This window comes from Caretta caretta, chromosome 6 (genome assembly GCF_965140235.1).
Source record: "Caretta caretta isolate rCarCar2 chromosome 6, rCarCar1.hap1, whole genome shotgun sequence".
Lineage (NCBI taxonomy): Eukaryota > Metazoa > Chordata > Testudines > Cheloniidae > Caretta > Caretta caretta.
Genome location: NC_134211.1, coordinates 108,273,296 through 108,295,077, shown reverse-complemented (window position 1 = coordinate 108,295,077; position 21,782 = coordinate 108,273,296). Strand labels below are relative to the sequence as shown.

The window sequence follows — 21,782 nt, the reverse complement described above, 5'->3', positions numbered from 1 at the left end:
CATCTCCACAAGAAGCAGTAGCTATGCAGTCAAGAGAAGCTCTCCCGCTGACATACACCATCTACACTGGCGCTTAGGTCGCTATAAGTACGTCACTCAGATGTGAAAAATCCATACCCCTGATCAATGTAATTATAGCAAAGTAATTCTATAGTTTAGGCCTGCCCCCATTCCAGGAACAGAATGCCCAGAGCACTTCAGTTGGTGGCAGAAGTGGCAGTGGTCGACATGACCAATAGCTAAAAGTTTCCCCTCCTTTGCTCTATTAATTCTGGGAGGTGGGGTCAACTGCAAGGAGAGTTGCCACTACTGGCCCTCATCCAATGAGTGCACTAGGGAGGTGTGAAGGGGATGCAGGAGAGGAAGAAGATTACTGCTTGGACAGCATGCAGAAGGGGAGAAAGAAGAAAGGACGTGAATGAAAGAACAGAGGGGCCAAAAGGAAAAAAAAAGGGAGAAGCTGAACAAGGAAGAACGTTATGACTAAGACTCAAGCCTGTGGCAACTTCCCACCCGTTATATTTTCCCCTTTTTCTTTCTTCACATTTTACTTCCTTTTTCTTAGTTTGCACTTTTGCTGTTTCTAAGCAGTTCAGCCACATAAACAGTGCTTAGAAAAAAATCAGAGACCAACTTTTTAAACTTAAGTTTAAGTAAATGGATTTATTTTTTAAAGAAAAAGCAAAAAATAAGCCACCACTGTTCATAACTGCCAGAATTACAGCTACTGTTTACTTACTTCCACTAGGTTCTAGTACCAGACAATCATGGAATTGCTACACTTCAACATAAGTTTTGCTTAACACCAAATTTAGAAAATGCTCCATTTTAGTCTTTCATTTAAAGGGATTCTCACATCCCATGCAAAGACATAAAATCTACAGGATAGACCTATTAAATAGTTGACAATGTAAAGAGCTTAAAATCATTCACATTTTATATTTTAAATCCCCAACAGAAATGTTGGTCTGTAATAAGCAAACAGAAGAGAAAAAAATCGGCTATCAGTCACATTGTTTGACGTATATAGTTATTTATATTTTTTGGTCCTGTTTAAACACAAATAATGCCAGCACTCTTCATAAACCTTGTAAGAAGATTTGGAAGTGACAAAGACAACTAAAGTTTATGCTTTCATTCATGTCAGAATATGCCTTAACTGAATAGTGCTACCCAACAGATCATACTATTCTGATGCAACTTGTTATATACAATATTTTCAGCAATTTTAGAACTTATGAACTACTTTCAGGCATAGCTGTACTATCTCCTGCAAGGTTTAAAAAAGGGTCCAAAATTCCTGCTCCATACATCCGAGACAAAGGAACAACAACAGCTATTTTAAAAAGCATTTTAAAGGGACAAATCTGCCTACTCACTGTAACAGCAACACATGCTCTGAGATTAGTTCTTAAAAGAGTAAGTGAAATGGTATCTTTTAAAAAAGGGACAGGAGAATGTCCTAAATACCAGAAACTTGTCTGAAGTTGACCACTAAACATGAATGCAATCCCAACAAAGGCTCAAGTAGCAGAATATGTTACAGATGAGCATGAAAGAATTCTGCTAGGTTACCCAAGGGCACCTATAGTGTTAACTGACCCACAGCTGCCTGTGGGTTTGGAAATGAACTTTAGCCTCAGAACTTTGTTCTCGAGGATCAATAAAGATGCATCAATAGTGAACTTGGAAAGGGGATTTCTGCAAATCACTACTGAATATCCTCCTATCAATTTAAGGAATGTAGGGCTGCCGTGGTTGCCTCCATAACACTGTCTAGCCAGTTTTCCCATTTCCCCTTTAAGTTTGTGTGTATCTTATATACAGCAACAAGGAAGAGAAAACATTTTTAAAGCTAGCAAAATATGACTGGATTGTTAAACCATGAAAACTGCCAATGGGACTCAGGGGTAAATTTTATACTGTAAATTATTTCATTAATTCTTTAAAATTGACTGGATTTCAAGTTCCCTGTCACTTTCAAAATATTACTAGATGAGTAAAGTTTTAGAAATCCTTAAGTCATCAACATGGCTCAAATTTTGTGAAGTCGCTATGAACGAGAAACCACACACACTAAATATGACCATTTGCTACTATAGCAAAAACAAGCCTCCAAGCCCTTTATATGCCCTAATCAACTGTCAAATTTCAATTCTCACTTTTTATTCTGTCCTTGTTTTGTACTCACAGTTCCCTTTCCTTGCACTTGGGTATCTTAATCAAGATAAAAACTGCATCACTAGTAAACTTTAACCAAGGGAAAATTAGAGCTTGATCCTGCATCATTCAAGTTGACATTCCCCGCCATTGACCCAAACACAAACAGGACTGAGGCCCTAAACAGCAATGCATGGGCATCAGAGGATTAAAACCTGTTTACTGTGCCATCCATCCATAGTTTTATAAAACTGAATTATACACTAGTATGTCACTAGTTCTCTCTAAAACTGGCCCTATAAAAACTTACAACACAACAGCAAAGGTGGTAACAAAAAGAAGAGAGTTCTTGAAAGCGATTCTCTACTGACTGAAAACCTCAAAGCATTCACTTTTTAGGAAGGTTTTGTCCATCCTATTCTTCATATAAAACACAATTATACTAGTAGGTAGTGACATGGTTGGGTTTTCCTGACAGTGATGAATGGTTGGTAAGTCAAGTTTGAGGCTTGTCAATTTTGACAGTATTCCTAATGTGTTCAGATACCACAGGAATGGCACCAGTATAAAAACAGATGGAATAATTTTAAAGACATAACTGACTTCAAGGAAAATCTGAATAGCAACTGTATGCTCAAAAACTTAATTTACCCGTTAGATTCATAATGCTACTTGCTAAAAATTCTAGGATAGCAAAAAAGTTATGAACTAACTTGAAAACATCATCACTATTTGCTTATATGTCTCTTTTCTCTGTAAGATAACATATGCAATACATTTTTATTTTCTTTCTTTTTTTCTTTTTTTTAGTAAAAAGACCCAACAGAAGCAGCCATGTGGCAGTTAGAGCTAAAAACCTCAAACTCTAAACCTGGCAACAGACAATTCATCAATAAGAGAACAGTTTGAGTAGTCAGACAAGCCACAGTATAGCAACAATTCAGTATTTGCAAGAGTAATTCACATTAAAAAAATCCAGAGGAGCATTAAATAAATTCTGTAGCAGGTAACCACACTCAGTTATAAAGTAGCACAACAGAACCAAACATTTAAATTCATTTTAAAAACAAATGAACACCCAGATACTAGCCTGATGGATGCAACCCACAGCAATATGTATATGCGGCATAGCATACAGAACTAAACTTGCTTTGACAAAAATTCTAGATAATGCTGACATAAGTTAAGATCAAAGCAAGTGTTTTTCTTGTAATCTTATTTTCTGCAATTAGTTTATTATGATCAATAGCAAATGTAGGAATATATACACCAACACTTCATAAGTAGTTATGTAATATTATAAGCCACACAGGTGGAACCACCTATAGTTAATGTTCAGGCTGAACTTTTTCATGTCTGCTGCAGGCTGACTTACTGGAAAAAGTTTCAAATAAATACGTAAATAAATAAATCCCACAGTTGAACCATTTCCTAGAATAAGGACAGGAAAAAAAAATTTTTTGCCCATATTAAAAAATTCTTACCACCATTTAATTGAAACGCTCCAGTACCTCCACACTTTGACTAACGTATTTTAAGTCCATGCTCCAATCATGTCAGCAATGTACTTTTTGCTATCCTTGGAAAAATCTGCACAAATTTGGCCAACATATAAGAATTTTGGGGGAAAAAAATTGCAGTTTGCACATTTTCGGTAAAGGCTGGTGGAAGCTAGCAGCCTTACAGTCAGATTTTATATACACTGAACATACTCTATTGCCACGCAGTTCCTACAGGCCAGCTGAACTGCACATGCACCATCCTCAGATTTTGAGCATACCCCACCATGGAGACAAACATTTTCCCCACAGTTGTTCTTCCCAGCTGCTGGGGAGCCATTCTGGTACCAGAAACAGCAGGAAGACTATATTCTGTTTTGTCAGTGCTACTCTGCTAGCACCTAAGCAGCATAAGGGAGATGACAAAAGCAGAAGTAGACTATGAGCAACAGGAGCTGTGGAAGGGGAACAGGAATAGAGGGAGCAGAGACAGAAGGGTCTATGTACACTCCCCACCAAAACCTGGAATTGAACCCAGTATTCCCCTGCTGTCTAGCAAACAGCTGTGAATCCCACTGGCAGAAATTACAGTAGAACCTCAGAGTTATAAATGCCTAGTAACTGAACAAAACGTTACGGTTCTTTTAAAAGTTTACAACTGAAATTGACTTAATATAGCTTTGAAACTTTACTATGCAGAAGAAAAATGCTGCTTTCCATTTATTTTTTAGTAGTTTACGTTTAACACGGTACTGTACTTGGGGTTTTTTTGGTGGTCTCTGCTGCTGCCTGATTGTGTACTTCTAGTTCCAAATGAGGTATGTGGTTGACTGGTCAGTTTGTGACTCTCGTGCTTGTAACTGAGGTTCTACTGTTCATCTCTTCCCTCTCTAGTGGCTGGCCCATACACAGATAACAGCTGACTACTGCTACTGATTTTGCTATTATCTCAAGTGGTAGAAATCTGGGCTGTGGGTCTAATGTTCCCAAGCTCTGCTAACAAATCATGTGGTACCACACCACATGGGCTAATATTTCAGTTTTAAAAACAAGATTACTTAAATGCTCAAAGTTTAGGAAATGCCAGAATTAAGGATGCTTATACAAGCAACCAGTCATTGATCATGTAATTAGATGCTGCATCATAATGCATACGCACAATGGACCAAATTAAGATTGCACAGGCAACCTGAGCTGATGTTTCCTAAACTTTTAAGTGCTACCTATACAACCTTTACCATTCTTTTGATGTTAAGGTTTTTTGTGATAAACACAATATAAAAAATATTCTTCATTACTAAGGAAAAAAAGGATCAGATTGGTTTTGTAGTTTTACAATTGTTGAAAACTAAATTTGATATAGTGCAGCAAGTTGTAGAACCCACAAACACTGGTAGGGGTTGAGGTAGTCAAGAATGAAAATAAAACTAATAAATAGATCTTCATACTGAACTCTACTGGTCTGTTCTTATTGTACTGAACAACTTTTGAGTGTCGCACATTTGATTTGTCAAATCTAACAAGGAAGTAGCCACTTCTCTCTCAAATGCATTTTTAGCCTCAGGTAATCTTTCAAAACAGTAATAGTAAGGACACGTGTAAAGATGCAGCTTCTCAAGGTATCCGATTCCTGTCAGCCACAAAAAAACTAAAGATTAAAAAAAAATTATCTGGCATAGATAAAAAATCAAATATTTAAAAGACTATAGCTTTTGGGAAATGGAAACTAAGTATTAAGAATACCGTGTTGTAAGGACCCAAGTTCCTGTTACTTTAACTGCTTGTTTCACATGCTCTTTACGTGAAGTAATATAGGCCACAATGGAGTCAGGCAAAAGTAATTTGACAACTAGTATTCATATTTTTTTGAAGGTTTTATTTAAGAAAACAATGGAATGATAGTCATTTAGATTTAACAAATGCTCTTTTGTGACTTACCTAGCAAATTCAGCTAGCTGCTTGGGGTCTGAAAGGTCAATGCCTGGTATTCCTCCAGGAGGAAGTTTCTTTCCTGTCATGTACTCTGAGTAATCAGGTGGAGAGTTCTCGCCAATGATCTGTTCTTCCACCACTGTTTCATGGTCAATATCTTTTTTATCATCTGAAATAGACAAAATTACCCTGTTGGTTTACATATATTAAATCAAACACCATGAACACTATCATTATGCATCTTGCATGGCTAGTATTTCAATGCAAATTAGATACTGCAACAAGTAAAATTCTACTGTTCTCCAGCCAATCTCAGTGCACTTCTAGACTCCTATGCTACTTGTAAGGAGTCTACAGGAATCAGTTCCACAAATTATAAAAGCCACAACAGACATTTTCTGAGGCATGATGAACACATGCACACACTTTTTAATTAGGTGTGTATACAGATCTAGCAATAGTGCAAGTTTTGGGGAATAACTAGGAACATCCTAGAGATGACACATACATTGAAAAGGTGGATCTTGGAATGTGCCAAAGTATGTATTTAAAAAAAAGAAAAAAGGAAACCGGCATGCCACAACACTCAAATAAAGTGTCTGGGTAAAAGCACCTCCAGAGATCACCTTTGAAGGCAAAATACTGAGGATCTGGTGGAGGATTTTAGTAGCCAGAGCCAACAGGTGTGTAGATGATAATGGAAGACAAAAACACATCTACATTCCTATACCTGACCTGTTTCCCTGCAGCAAACCCTAATATGTCTAACTTCGGCCTGATCTACACCTAAAACTTAGGTCAACCTAGCTACATTGCTCAGGGCTATGAAAAGTTTTGCCTTGTGCAACCTATCCCCACAGTAGCTGCAGCTAAGTCAACAGAAGACTTCCTCCATCAACCTACTTACTGCCTCTCAGAGGTAGATTACATACAGCTATGGAAAAACCCCTTCCATCAGTACAGGAAGCGTCTATGCCATGGGTTCTCAAACTTCATTGCACCACGACCCTCTTCTGACAACAAAGTTACTACTTTGTTGACACTTGAAGGGTGTGGGGGAGGGGTAGAGCCCGAGCACCCCGCCCCGGATGGAGGTTGGAGCTCAGGCTTAAGCCCCGAGTCCCAGCACTTCATCTGATGAAGTGAGCTGTAGGTCACGAAAGCTTATGCTTAAATAAACTTGTAGTGTAAACATGGCCTAAATAGGATATCTTTACTGCCTACTTTGGCAACAGTCCTGCCAACTCTAGGGTTTTTCCTTTAAACTGCAGGTTTTCAGACCTTCCTTGTAGGTCCTACAAGGAAAATCCATGAATCAGTAGAGACAACTCTGTTGGCTGCCTTCCTAATCACACAGCATGAGAGCAAAGGACAGTCAATGAAATCTCCTGCACAAGCTGAGGGGCTCTCTCTTCCAGCATGGACATCAGACTGTGCTCCCACTTCCCTATCCCATCGTGTAAACAAACGACAGGATAACTCAGACCTTTGATCACAAAGCTAAGTAGGGAGTATTCCTCTCTGCCAGCTCTGCAGATCCTCCTTTGGATTCCCTTTTCCCACCAGGCCGGGGAGCAGGGAGGAGTCCCCAGTGCTGCTGCCCACTCACCCCCAAGCCTGCTGAAGTGGTGAAGATATTGGTTTCTCTACTGATGTTTTAAAGCCCCTGAGCCAGCAGGTGGAGCTGGCTAATAGCTCTCTTCAGTTTGGAGAGGGCTTTAGGGAAGTATTCATCTCAGAGTGTTTCCCTGCTGGGAGAAAGACTCCCAGAGCCATCTCCCCTTTCCCCCACATCCACAAGGAGCCTTCCCAAAATACAGTGAGGATCAGAGTAATGAAACATCAGGTATGATGTTAACAGGTATGGGGCACCTTTATTCTACTCATAATGCCTCTACCACAGCTCACAGTGGCTATGTCTACACTACCGTGGTAAGTCGACCTACGCTACATAACTCCAGCTATGTGAAGTACGTAGCTGGAGTCAACACCATGGGGGGTCGACAGGAGAAAAATCTCCCATCGACTTGCCTTACTCTTTTCATCAGGGGTAAAGTACAGGGGTTGACTGGAGAGCAATCTTTACTAGACCCACGAAATCCACCGCCAGTAGATCGATCTCAGAGCGTCGATCCCTGCCGTAGTGTATACCTGTCCAGTACGTACAGTGTTATAAATAACCTCCTTGCCAGTATAATCTTACTTCCACTGCACTGCTTATTTAGGGTAGCTCTGTCAAGCCACCTTTGTCCCATGAGCGAACTCCAGACCCACACCAGAAAAATATCAACTCCCTCCCACTTTGTAGCGCAACAGAAAAGAGCGAAGACTCAGCATAAGAGGGGGCAGATATAGCTCCCCCAGTTTTAAGAAAAGGCAAGGCAAAGGAAGTAGAAAGAAAATTTACTAGATGGGGCAGAAAGACTACAGTAAACAAGGAAAAAGAAAACTAGCCTGGGTTAGTATGCTCCAGTTATTCATGATACAGAAATACAATAAAATGCAAAAAGTAACAAACCACCTTTGTTCAGTAAGGTAGAGAAGAGAAAAAAAGAGTACTAAAAGACTTGCATTGTAGGAAGTTTCTCTTTTCTTTTAGCTTTGTGTTTAAAAATACCACCAAAATGACAACTCTCTCTCCAATTTGTAATGCCTGCTTTTAAACTATGCCACACCAAGCTATTTCTAGAATTGTTACTGCTAGTTTGAAGTTTAATCTTATCTACCAGCTCAAAGAGCAGTTCACTTAAATGTTTCATGGTGAAAAATGAAATACATTTTCATTTTGTTAGAAAAATGTGTTAAAGAGTTATAAAGAGAAAGCTCTAATATACTTATTGAACAAAAAAACCTGGAAAGTCTTCCTACTCTTCATATTACAGATTCTCCATGTTTCTGTCTCTAGTAACTGCTGAAAATACTGTTCACATTTAACTAAAAGTGAAAGTACAAAATGTTTAACATATACGTTTTCCAGCACCTACAAGAGAAGCCACCACTCTAATTTAGGAAGGTGTTATAAATGCAGAAGCCTCAAGCTCAACAGTGTTCTTCCAAATGGTTAGTAGCTTATGAACAGTAATAAGTGACATTTATGACAGGTAGAAACAGAACTATAAACTTCCTAGAAGTTTTATGTATTTCTGAATACAGTTTTACACCTCCTGAATCCTTGGAGCAGAACAAATTTTGATAGCCTCTCTTGTTTAGCTAGTTCTATACCCTCTCCCAACTTCCAATCTGAGTTTGGCGATATTTACAAGAGACAGAGGTTAGTTTTCACTTTCAGCCTCATGTCAGATGAGCTAGTAAATAAGAAAATTGTATACATATATTCCTAAAGAGTATCCTTTTTTCTAGTAGCACGAGCCACAGATTCTATAATGCTTACTTACAGCTTTGGGGGAAGAATTCAGAACTGTCAGAGACTACCTCAGAGATATGCCTCTCCTTCTGAAGAGCCTGCCAACTAAGATCATTTCCACAAATATGTTGAAAACCATGTTCTACATGAGTAAATTACTGAGTAAAACACTAGTAACTATGAGTGCGCCTACCACAAAGCATGAAAACTTTGTTTTGGTACCTAGCAAATAGTGATTTTTTTTAGCCACAAGGCTAACAAAACAAAAACAAAAAACACTATCTGGGGAACTTACCCAAAATTTTCTTTTTGGCAGGTAGGTAGTAAATGTTTTTCAGCACAGTAGTTTCTATAGTTTTTACAATGGAATTTCATCAGTATGTACCCTAGAGTGAGAAAATTTTCCAACGTAACCTAAAACAAATTAAAATAACTATGCATAAAGCAGTTCCTGAGACACTACAGCATTCAATATCCTCCCCAAGACAGCAACAGATCAGGCCTGCACCTCTATTACGAAGTATTTTATAAGTGAATGAACACGACCACCAAGTAGCTGTTTGGGAGATTTCTTCTTAGGAAGCATACATTTCCAAAGAGCCCGTTACTGCTGTTAGGATCTCTCTGTAAGCCATGGTTCTTACTTAGGGACTGCCTCTAACCACAATCCTTTCCACACACAAAACTTTCACCCAAAGTTACTGGTGCTTTCAACCTTTGCTAGCTGGCTCATGTGGGGCTATAGACAAAAGCCCAAGTCAGACTTTCACTCTTGCTGGTAACCCACCACTTGTAGTGAGAATGCAGGCTCAACTACTTTAGTGCTAATAGTCCCCCAAGGTCTTCACAGAATCAGATATATACAGGGCCAGAAGGGACCTTCCCACTCCCCACCCTGCTGACAATGTCCAGAAAGAGAAAAAGATCTTCCACAATTCACTGGGAAAGATGCATATAGCAGCTCAATTTACTGCAGCATAAAGAACCATGGGATACGCCCCCAGAAGTCCTAGTACCACACAGGTGAGTAAAGCACCACTGAGCCTCATACCTGGGCTAGGCTAATCCATATGCTGATCACCAACTAACTCTACAGTAGTTGACATGGGTGAAGGCAATCTAAGCCCTGTATATCAGACACCAGCTATGCCCCTAGATATTTTAGGCTTCAAGACTTTTTTCCCTTACAGCCATGTGAGAGCCCTGATTATCTCGATTTTCTCAACAGTCTGGATTTGACTAAACATATTTTAGTACAGTGTCCATATGCCAGGTGTGCCACAGCTTTTCCAATGGTAACATGGGACAGGACTAATATGTGCTATCTCCTGTGATTTATGGAATCTAGAAGTGACTTCACGGACAAATGCCAGGTTTGCCCATCAAGAACCACTTTATCAGCATGAAAATTGCACTACCAGCACTCTAAGGAGAGAGTGTCTACTTCCAGTACTCATCAGGCTGACATGACTGCTAACAAAAAACCAAACACAAAAAAACCTGACAGAGGGCATACAGAGATACTGCCTTTAAGAGAATCAAGAGAGACACTGGGATGTCTGCATCATGCTAAACATCCTCTTGCAAAGTGGAATCCGGAGTCTCTGCTGAGGACACGAGAGGATACTTGGATAAAGCTCCATACCTGAAGTGGAAGTTCTTCCTACTGGACAGTTCAAGTACCGTGGATATAGGCGATACACATCTTAAGCTGGGCACCTTCAAATTCATACTGACACTATCGTGAAGAAAAGGTGTTCACAACAGTAACTTAAGTTATGCTCAAGCTAACTGTGTTGTGAAGACACCCCCTAGCATACAACGTATTTTACTGATTTTGGTGCAACTCCACTGTGTACGGCAGATTTTAAATTACAGTAACATTACAAGATACATTCTGCTGTTGGATTTTATCTGGAAAGTGAAAGGGTAGAGATTACCCTGTCCAAATATCTTGTCAAGTGGCAGCCAGCTGGTTTGGTAGGAAAAGTGGAAATGGTCATGTTTATTAGGTTCGATAATTAGGGTCCTCCGTACTCTGGGACAATAGGACAAAATTCTGTAGCAAACACACCCAAATGCCATGAAAAGAACTCTTAGCTTTTGCAGTCAGTATTTTTGTTTAGATCTCCGTAGATACCCTTCATTTCCATGACCTGTTTTTTCCAGAGCCCTGTTATCTGGCTCTATCGATTACAGAGCAAGGAGAACATACTGTAATTGAAATAAATCCCACTTCTGGGAAAGCTGGAGAACATAAGGGAGCTGCAGACAACTCCTAAGAGTGCACAAGGACAGAAAGTCGCTGGTTGCTTGGTTCATTAAATGCCAAATTCTTGCATCCCTCCTTCCCCCACCAATCCCCAAGATGCCACAAATTTTGCAATCTTTGAACCTCCTGACTGAGATGCAGGGCAGATGCATCTAAGAGCTATTGTTTCAGGCCTTCTGTAAACTCGGAAAGACAACATTCCATCATCTTATTCTCAGTTCACCTTTTCAATGTTATCTTCATAATCACAAGATTAGAATGTTTGGTTTAAAAAAGTTAAAATTTTGGAATAAAATTCTGTGGTAAAGAATGAATTCAGTGGCTGAGGAATACACAGGACCATCTGCTAATAGTAATAGTCTCTTCAAGCCTTGTCACCAGAATCACAATCTCCTGCAACATGCTGACTTTCTGCATTGTCCTGGACAATGGCAAGAATGGTTAAAAGACATACAAGCAGATTTGTGTGGCAGGACTGGTACAGCACATCTGTGGCCACTGCTCGTTGATCTCTTCTGGCAAAATGGCTTCTTAGTTATTATGTTTGGAAGAAAATTGTTGCTAGCTTGCTAAATTCTCTAGTTATGTGCCAAACCTCTTGTTATAAGTTCCATTCTGCCTCACCTACTGTTTACCTAATTGACTGCTGGGTTGTGTGTAATGTGCATTGCACGTATTGTGAACAGGGTTCTTCTCTGCCCAGGTCACCCAACCTGATTATCACATCACTAGATGATATATGAATTGATTAAGTGCTGCACATATTGATCTTGCCATGATTTGACTTCAACATTTATGTGAGGCCACCATGAAACATGACAATGACACTTACATTAACTCTCCAGGTCACCAAACATCCAGTGGAAGGGAGAAGAAAGCCACAGTGTGAGGATTTGGGAACTGGTTGGTACTGTGACTTCACCCTCCATTAACATGGACTACCCATTAGCGGTCAAGGTAGTATGCAGTCCACCTTGCACAAAAGCTCTTACAGCACTTATAATTATTACAAAATACACACATTGCAGCAGTAACCAGAAACCTCACTGGTTTGGGGTGACCAGTCTGCTGTGTGCTCCTCCCCAGCCAAACAGTTCAAACATTTGTCACCTCCACATAATATTTTGTGACACTTCACCTGGGGCTGATCTTGAAGGCCACCTGGTAAAAAAAAAGTAAATGGGAAGTCAAAAAATGGAGTGAGAATGGTAATAAAGAGTAGACCATGCGTGTAAGGCACCAAAAGGAGTGTTTTTGTGCACACGTCTATGCCCACACACAAGATTTTATTTTCGAGAACTAAGCCAATAAAGTTGCATTACGCAAAGCGGAACACAACTTCAGCTACTAAGCAAATGCTGAAAATATGTGTTCTTCCCCTCATTCACATATGCACCATTAATGAAGGACTGAAAATTAGACCTTAGATCAGTGTGAGATTTCCTATACCAACTCCTGGATTGGTACCAAAAGAGCACTGCACTTGTCCAAACAATCCACACCAGATTTAAGGTACTTTTTCTCTGTCTGCCCGTGCCAGAAATGAATGCCACCCACCACTGGAAAGATGGGTGTCCACCTATACAGTGGTGGACTCTATTCATTTCCAGCTGGGGCAGTTGAAAAAAATACCAACTTTAACTTAAGTCATTCTAATTAACTTCATGCCTCAGCTCCCCATCTCCATTCCAACCCAATTTTAATGACTGTTACCTCAAGCACTGAGATGGAACAAAGCTTTTTAAAGCTACCTGAAGCTTAAGAATTCCAGTTCTCAATGGAAGATGACAACAACAACAAAAAACAAACATTTTTTCTGTATTTCACTGGGTTACTTAACCTCTTCCTAAGCATAGAAACAGCAACTCCTGATAACATATACAGCCTAACCTTTCACCGCTGCGCAGGATGCTGCGACCACAAAGGTATAAATAAGATAAAGAACTACCTAAAAATCCAGCTTAAAAACTCCTTTGTATCCGATTCTTTATGATTTAGGAAAAAGTTCTGAAAAGTTCTCTCTCCCCTTAGAAAGATCAGGAACATGAAGTCTGATGTTTTGTTTTGCTGGAGGACTTATAGGGTTCTTAGATATGTTGTGCGTGCTCTCATTTTAATTGCAAGGCGCAAGTCTTTAACTGAACCTTTAACAAAAGCACTTTCTCCTATATGTTAATTATGCATTATAGTTATTTTAATCTATTTAAAACTAAAACAAGTTGACTAAAAGACTAGGACTCTAGTATAGAAACAACCAAGTGAGAAGCAACTTGATAGGTATTTAAAATAATTAATGCTACAAATGTGAGACTTACCCTCACAATTGAAAGACATTACATTTAAGACAGGGGAAAGAAAATATTTACAGTTGAACTTGTGACAGTTTTACAGGCTGACAGCAGATTAATACTTAAGGATCCCCAAAATGTCCACTGTTTTATGAATCAGGATTAAAAAAAAAGGTTATTGTCCTCTGCTTGAGGATATAGGCCAATCACTACTTGCCTCAACTGGGAATAAGTTCTCCGATAAGCACCTTATTCCATAGTTGTTCATTACCTGGAGATTTTTGCACCTTCCTGAATTAGGAGTCTGGTCTGGTAAGTATGGCAGTTACTGTACTTCTAATGACAGACAACACTAGATGCTGGACAAGGAAAAACAACCCACGAAAGGCAGAAGTCAAAGCTTCCTAGATGCTTTGATGTGACGCTGAGCATAATCTTAAACTGACATTTAAATGGAAGTCCACTGAGATGGAACTATAAAATTATCAAGAATACTACAATTTTTATCATTCATGTATTTTGGCCCTCTCAGACTACTACATCTTGTATTCCCAGGGGAATTATGTGACAATTAAAATTCTGCATATTTTATTTGTCAAAACACCACAATAGAACCACACCAGTTTCAATTAGTTTGAGAATTTATTTCAAAATACCTGTCAGCAAGTAAGTCTAACAAAACAGATCATCTCCCCCCCACCACTCCCCAAAAAAGTCAGGAAATGTTTTGACAAATAGATTCCTAACAAGGCATATTAATACAGAACTTTGAGTAATTCATTTAAACTACAAAACAAGAACATATTTCCTGCAGCCCTCAGAAGCAAAGGCTTGGGGGAGTCAGGGGCTGAGGGAGAGGGAAGGAGCCTGGGAATGAACTGACATCTCTTCTGGCACCATGGCAGCCCCTGGTGGGCGAAAGGTGTAACTGCAACACCTCTCCAGTAGAACCTATATTTTGCAGGGGGGGAGAGGGGGAGAGAATATCTGTGGGGGGACAAATTGTGCACAGGCACAGAATTCCCCCAGGAGTAATTTTTCTGTCAACTCCTGTCCAAGCATATGACACTCAAAAATGTGTTTGTTTTTTTGAACACAATGCTCAACAGCTGAAGGGGATGGCTTAGGACTGGTCTACTCACAGAAACTGCACAATTTAACTAAATCAATGCAACTCTTTTGTGGTATTACCAAATTAAGCTAAATCAATTTTAGCCACAACCCTATTTTAAGAGGCCTCACAGAAGTAAGTTATAATTTAGAAGCTAATTTAGTTGAATCCATGCAGTGTGTGTAAACCAGGCCCTCATGTTCTAAGCTTAGCGTTTAAAACAACAAGTCTTTCTGGAGCCACAATTTCAGCAGTCATCCCCAGTCTGCAAAGAGCTCCAGTGCTGCTCAGAGCTTTGACAAGCTTCAGTAAGAGTGCAATCTGACTGGGGTTTTGTAAGTTTTTACTGCTACTATCCAGAACCCAGCACTGACCCTATTCATTGAAGATGAGGACTCAAATCGAAGCTTGGAGGGTAGTGGAAGAGAGCTATGATGCTGGGGAGGAGGGAGGTGTAGAATCGCATTTCCTCAACCCATTCTCCCTAAAACCAAGAAGCACGTAGTCGTTCCACATTTCCAGAAAACAAAAGTTGTAAGGTGTCAGGGAAACATCAAGAACACAGAAGGGTAAAGAGAGAGACAACTTGATTATAGAAAGGAAAAAACAAAGCTGTTTGCATACTCCCTACCATAACGAGGCTCCGATCCAGACTGTGGCCTCTGAGTACTACTACAGTATATATTTTAACAACAGTGGGGTCTGAAGCCAGGAACAGAAAACAGGTATAACAAAAAGCAACAGATCTAGTAAGTTACAGATTTTGAAGTATCAGTTAAAAAGCTAAATAGCAATGCATTACTTTAAATTACAGATTATATTTAAAAGTTATAAAAAAACAAGTGTGCATTCTTGTGCCACAAAAATCCCAGAATTTTCCCAGTTTATAAAAGAGAATCAGGGCCTTTTCCTCACTGGAGCAAACAGCACCATTCATTCCACACACGATTTTCTCCGATCATGAATGGCACCCAATGCATACATTGGAGATAAACTATGGACAGTACAGAGAGGCTACTCAGTGTAGGACAGGGGTTCCCAAACACTGGCCAGGAACGGCAAACCACAGCCCCTGGGAGCCGCAAGCGGCTGTACCTGCGGACGCTCAGGTAAACAAAGCGTCTTGCGGCCTGCCAGGGGCTTACCCTGAACAAGTCACAAACCAAGTTTGGGAACATCTGGTGTAAGAATACGCTTGAAGAGTTTATAATAATTTTCAAATATCTGAAGAAATATTTAACAGATCAGAGATCACTGTTCCTTGTACTTCCACATATATGAAAGGAAGTAAGTCAGAAAGCTTTCCAGATGCAAAGCTGAAGTTAGCTTGAAGAACTGCCATAAAGCATTACTGTTTTCAAACTAATATTTTATTTAAAACCAACCTTGTGTTTGTCAAGTTCTGATATGGCAGAATACAGAAGGAGACATAAGAGCACTTTTATGGAAAGCCTAAATGGTTACCAACAACAGTGCTGCAACGGACAACCGGACAACCATACAACACTAAATACTCACCTTTTAAGGTACACAGGCTCACATCTAATAGATTACTATATATGCATGATTTTAGAAGATGTATGGTAACGCTCATTTGAAAGAAAGATCTGAGCCCTAAATTTACCAATACTGGTTTATCAATCACTTTAATAGCATTGGAAAATGGCATGGATCTGTTAATTTATATTGCTCAGTAGCAGTGGTAACCAACCGGTTGATCCTGGAGACTCTTCCAGTTGATTGCAATCTCCGGCCGCTAAAAGTCCAGTGGTGTAACGGGGCTGCTGCGAAGGCAGGCTCCCTGCCTTCCCTGGCCCCACACCACTCCCAGAAGCAGTCAACATGCCCTCGCGGCCTCAGTGGGGCAGAGGGGGAAAAAAAAAAAAAAAAGAAGGTGCAAGGGTCTCTGCACGCTGCTCTTGCCTGCAAGCACCGCCCCTGCAGCTCCCATTGGCTGGGAATGGGGAACTGTAGCCAATGGGAGCAGTGCCGGCAGAGAGGCAGCACGCGGAGCCATGTGCCCCACTCCAGGGGCATGTTGACCGCTTCTGGGAGCCTTGTGGGGCCGGGAGCCTGCCTTAGCCCCACCAACTAGGAGCCACCAGAGGTAAGTTCCCCCTGACAGGAGCCTGCATCCCAACCCCCAGCCCCCTCCTGGAGCCAACACCCCATATGCAGTCCTGCACCCCAAATCGCTGCCCCAGCTCTGAGCTCACTCCCAGAGCCAGCACCCCATACTTCCTCCTGCACCCCAACACTCTGCCCCAGCCCAGAACACCCTCCTGCATCCAAACTCCCTCCCAGAGCCCGTACCCCCTCCTGCACTCCTCATCTCCTGCCCTGATCCCCCTCCCTGAGCCCGCACCCCACACCCCAACACTCTGCCCCAGCCTGGAGCCCCCTCCTGCACCAAAACTTCCTCCCAGAGCTTGCACCCATCACCCCCTCCACAGGCTCAGCCCAGAGTCCTCTCCCACACCCTGAACCCCTCAGCCCCAGGCCAGAGCCCGCACGCCCTCCCAAACCCCAACCCTGTGAAAGTGAGTTAAGGGTGGGGGAGAGCAAGCAACTGGAGATGGGGGGGGGCACACAACCTTGGGGAAAGGTAGATCCTAGGTTTCACTTAAATTCAAAATGTGATCTTATGCATAAAAAGGTTGGAGACCACTGCTTGACAGTGTTTGAAGGCAAAGTGCCCTTGTTCCTCGTTGAAACACCCAGAGGCAAGCCACACAGAATCCATATCTTGACATGCCACTTGTTTATTTTTCTCTCTTTGATGAGCTTTTTACTAAATTTCTAAGTCAGACATGAAGTCTTACCAGGTAATTAAGGACTTGTTCATGCCATACAGTTTGCACAGTTGGCTCAATGGTGCAAAACATTTAAAAGCCACTAATTTAAGCCTTGTTTAGTTGAAATATGTGATGTCAAAAGTCCTATTTTATTATCTTCTGTGATAACAGTATACTACTAACAAGCTTCTCCCCTGTTGAGGGAGGTGGAGTTTTTGGGTATGCTGCTTGTGGAGTTGTGATTTTTCACACCCCTGAGCCAGCAAGTTAGAGCGCTATAAAATGTAAGTGTAGCCAAGCCCTAAGTGTGCTATTGTAGCACTTCAGCATAGGTAATGTCTACACTGACAGGAGGGGCTCTCCCATCTGTGTAATACACCTCCATGAGAGAAGCTAGGTGGACGGAAGAATTCTTCCACTGGCCAAGCACCGTCTAGAACAGGGGTAGAGTCAGCATAGCTATGTCTCTCTCAAGGGTGTGGATTTTTCATACCCAAGACTCATACCACACCCGAGAGATGCAGCTCTGCCAGTAAATTCCTGGTGTAGACCAGCCCTAACAAAGAAAGTAGCCCTGATTTCTAGCAAAAGACTATTACTATAAGAATTAAAAATAAGCAACCCCACACCATTGGATTACAATCTAAATATGTGGAGCAGTCAGTTGTGCCAGTATAATTCAAAAATCTCTGATAAACTATTACAAACATGGACAAATTCTCCTCTCATTAGTATAAGGAACAGAGTCCACTGATATCAATGGGGTTTCTCTCATTTATACCAGTTTTATATTAGGATATCAGGCTCATTCATTACATCTATTTTACTTCTTTTAAATGAAGTACTAATCTGTATGTATAACAGTATGGTGCTTGCTAAAAGCTTAGACACTTTGAAGTGCAGAATTCAAATGCACACTAGCACTTGCTAACGGATTTTGGCAATCTCCTGTAGCCTGTTTATTCAGTTGTCCCCTGGTCATTTGTTTTCAGCTATCTTAACAGTACCTTCAACTGACCACAACTAGACACAGGCTATGGCAACACTACACAGCTTAGTTTACAGCTTACAGTGGCAGATGCTCTAAACTGTATTTTTTGTGCACATTGTCTCTTCTACCTGCTTGACCACTATTGCATTCTATGAGTTAAAATTCAGAGTATAAATTTTTTTTCAAAGTTATGACACTCGAGGTAATAGTAGTAGTTAGCAGTGGAAGATGGAATTCCAACCTCTTCCTCAAGACTCATAACAGCCAGCTCTCCATGAACAGCGTACACACATTCACACAGTTTCAGCGAACAACTGATCTACTAATATATTTTGCTGGAGGGCAGGTGTTAATGTGATTCTTACAGAGAAGACACAGCAAGTAACAATTCTGCACTGCTTGTTGCCTAGCTCTTCCAGAAATCTACAAAACACTTCAAAAGTAAGAGAGAGAAAACCATACCTGGAATAAAACACATTCGCAAATCCAGAAACAAAATCAGGTTGATTCCTAACCCTGCAAGCACAACCGTCCACCATCCCTATCACAAAAGGTTAAAATGTTGTATTACACTGGATTTTACATTTTCTAAGAATTTCTTTGACAGGTGTAAATTCCCCGCCCCTAAAACAGACGAACTGAAAGAGCATCTGACACGGTTATTATCAAATGGGAAAAGGCAGAGCTGAAACATTTCCAAGCGCAAGACAGGATCCACAGGCAAACCCTCCCCCACCCTCCAAGATGCTGCCAAGGACCAAGGCTTCTCTGACATAAGATCCACCCCCTTCCTCCAGAGCTGCTGACAAGAGATCCACGCTCCTATCTTGGTTATTTCTAAGGCCCCTATCATTTTGGTATCTGATCACCCTCTAGATAGAGAAGAGTGCGCGCACACACACAGTCATAAGAAAGGTGTTTTCCTCTCTTAGCCTCCACCCCATGTCAGGCAAAGTAGCCACCCACACCCAGCCCCTCTTGCAAAGGGCTTGAGTCCCCAGTGTAGAAGCACACCAGAGCGGGCTCGCCCACTGGGCTCACTTGGAACCAGGGAAGTCACAAGTGCCCCAATGAGGCACAAGCACCCACCCCTCGGCAGGCAGCGCCCGTAACCCTCCCACTGCCCTAACGACCAACTTGCAGCGTGAGCGCTGAGGCGGGCGGCGCTCAGGCAGCCATTTATTCTCCTCCGCCCCCCTCATATAACGGTCACGGGCTGAAGTACACGCGTCATCCGGGGCTGCGGCCCATGTTCAGCATTAAAATGCAGCCCAATGGGGCCCCGGGTGTGCGGCGGACAGAAGGGAGGGAAAGGAGGGAACCGGCAGGCAGAGCGAGACGGGGCGCGGAAGGGGCGCTGGTGGAGGCGGCTGCGAGAGAGACGAGGCGGAGAGCCGACGCGGAGAAGTGGGAGCAGGAAAGGGAGAGAGCCGATGGCAGGGAAGAGAGAGCCGGGGAGAAAGAGAAGCGGGGGGGGGGGGAGATGGAGCCAATGGGGGCGAGGAAAGGAGGCTGGGTTCACCCCGCACCGTGCCCGCCCGCACACCCCGCCTCCCCCTGCTGCAGAAACTACGCCATTGCGGCCTAGTCCAGAAGCCAGCAGCGCGCTGCCTCCCTCTCGCTCCCCCTCCCCCCCGCCGCCATCTTGGCGGCCGCCGCCATCTTTCCTTCCCCCCACCGGAGCCGGGCAGGAGCAGGAGCAGCAGCAGCGCAGACCCCGCCATCTTTTCGGGGGAGCCGCCATACTTGCCCTGGCGATGAACATGGCGGCGCCCATCACACACATCAAAACATGGCCTCCCTTCAAAACAAAACCGGCCTGGCAGAGCTGATGGGCGCCCGGCGGGGCCTAGGGCCCGGGGAGGGAGGGGCCCGGCGCGCACTTACCCGAGGCCCACATGGTGACTGAGAACTCCCCCTCCAGGGTCTTGATCTGCACCTGCTTCTGCTCCCATTTCCTGCCTCCGCCGCCTTCGGCCCCACCGCCGCCTCCCCCGCTCAGGTAACTCTTCTTGCTGCTTTTCTTTCCGCTGCCGCCCTTCTTGACGCGGCCTCCGGCCGAGGACGAGCCGCCGCCCCCACCGCTCTTGCTGCCGGCGGCGGCCACGGTGACCAGGGTCTGCTCGATATACTCGTCCTCCCCGGCGGGGGCCGGCACCGGGATGAGGATCTGGTCCTCGAAACCGTCGTCGGCTCGCAGCCCGTCCGAGTCGTCTCCCCCCACCACCTCCTCACGGGTCTGCACCAGGATCACCTCCTGGTGATGGTGCAGGTGGAGCTGACCCCCGCCGCCGCCACCCGCGCCGCCACCCGCTCCGCTGGGGTCTCCGTCCGAGACGAGCGGCTGCAGCGCGATCATGGGCTGGTGGTGGTGGTGATAGTGATGGGGCGGGTGGTGCGGGCCGCACTCCTCGCAGCATTCATCCTCATCCTCCTCGTCCTCGTCCTCCTCGCCGCCCACCACGGTCGTCTCGATGGTCTCCACTGGGATGGTCTCCACCTCGATCTCGTGCAGCTCCACGATCTCGGCCGGCATCTCCGAGCCGTCCGTGGCGATGTAGAGGGTGTCTCCCGAGGCCATGGTGGGGCGAGGGAGGGGACGAGCGGGCGGAGGGTCCGGTCCGCTCCCCTCAGCGGGCAGGCGAAGGGGCTCGGGCTCCTCTCGCTTCCCTTCCTTCTCCTCCTCCCCCTTCCACACAAACACCAGGCAGCTCCTCGCAGCCAGCGAGAGGGAGGCAGCCAGCCGCCAAATCCCGGCTACGCTCCCTCGCGAGACTTCCGCCGCTACCGCCGAGACGGACCTCAGCCCCTGGAGGCTGCTGCCGCCGGGACTCACCCTCTCACGCTAAGCAGCCTATCATACCGCGCCTAGCACTGGGGACACGCCCCTTCAACCCGGACAGCCTACTGGAGAGCGTCTGGCACCGAGGCCCTGCCCTTTACCATAAACAGCCTATCGCTGGGCAGCAGGGCACGCCCCCTAGCCCTCCCAGCCTATCCCTGCTTCTTGCGGAAGACCCGAGTCGACAGCGACTAGGGAGGAAGCTGTCACTCTCTCCAGGTCCTTTCTTTTGCCCCTGCGGAGCGGAAACGACGTACGAGGACGGTTGCTATGCTCGTGACCCCGCTTCCCTCCCGGTCTCTGTGACGAGCCGTGGCGGAGCTGCAAGCGCCCCGGGGAACACGCCCCAGGGCTGAGCCGGGGTGAGTCACCCCCGTGGGCCTGCGGCGGGGCGCTCGCTCAGTGCTCCCGCCGCGCCCCTGGAAACCGGGCCGCACCGGCGGGCGGAGCCAACCGTGGTTCCAGCTTGTTCTTCTAGAGGGCCCGAGAGCTCGCACCTCTCGTCCGCAAGCTCCTGGCTCGGCACAG

General features: G+C 43.8%; 1 protein-coding gene across 2 annotated transcripts in view; it reads right to left on the bottom strand.

The window, feature by feature from the left end:
* The window catches only part of YY1 (YY1 transcription factor), a 37,251-nt gene extending 15,962 nt beyond the window's left edge, over positions 1-21,289 (bottom strand). Inside the window, exons 1-2 of one of the 2 annotated variants that reach the window (XM_048854669.2) lie at positions 20,300-21,289; positions 5,598-5,760 (exon numbers count right to left, since the gene is read on the bottom strand). In XM_048854669.2, coding sequence (XP_048710626.1) covers positions 5,598-5,760; positions 20,300-20,993 — 857 coding nt within the window. In that variant the 5' untranslated portion in view covers positions 20,994-21,289. The remainder of the gene's footprint in view (positions 1-5,597; positions 5,761-20,299) is intronic. The other variant, XM_048854666.2, reaches the window with a different exon arrangement.
* Positions 21,290-21,782: the final 493 nt, after the last annotated feature.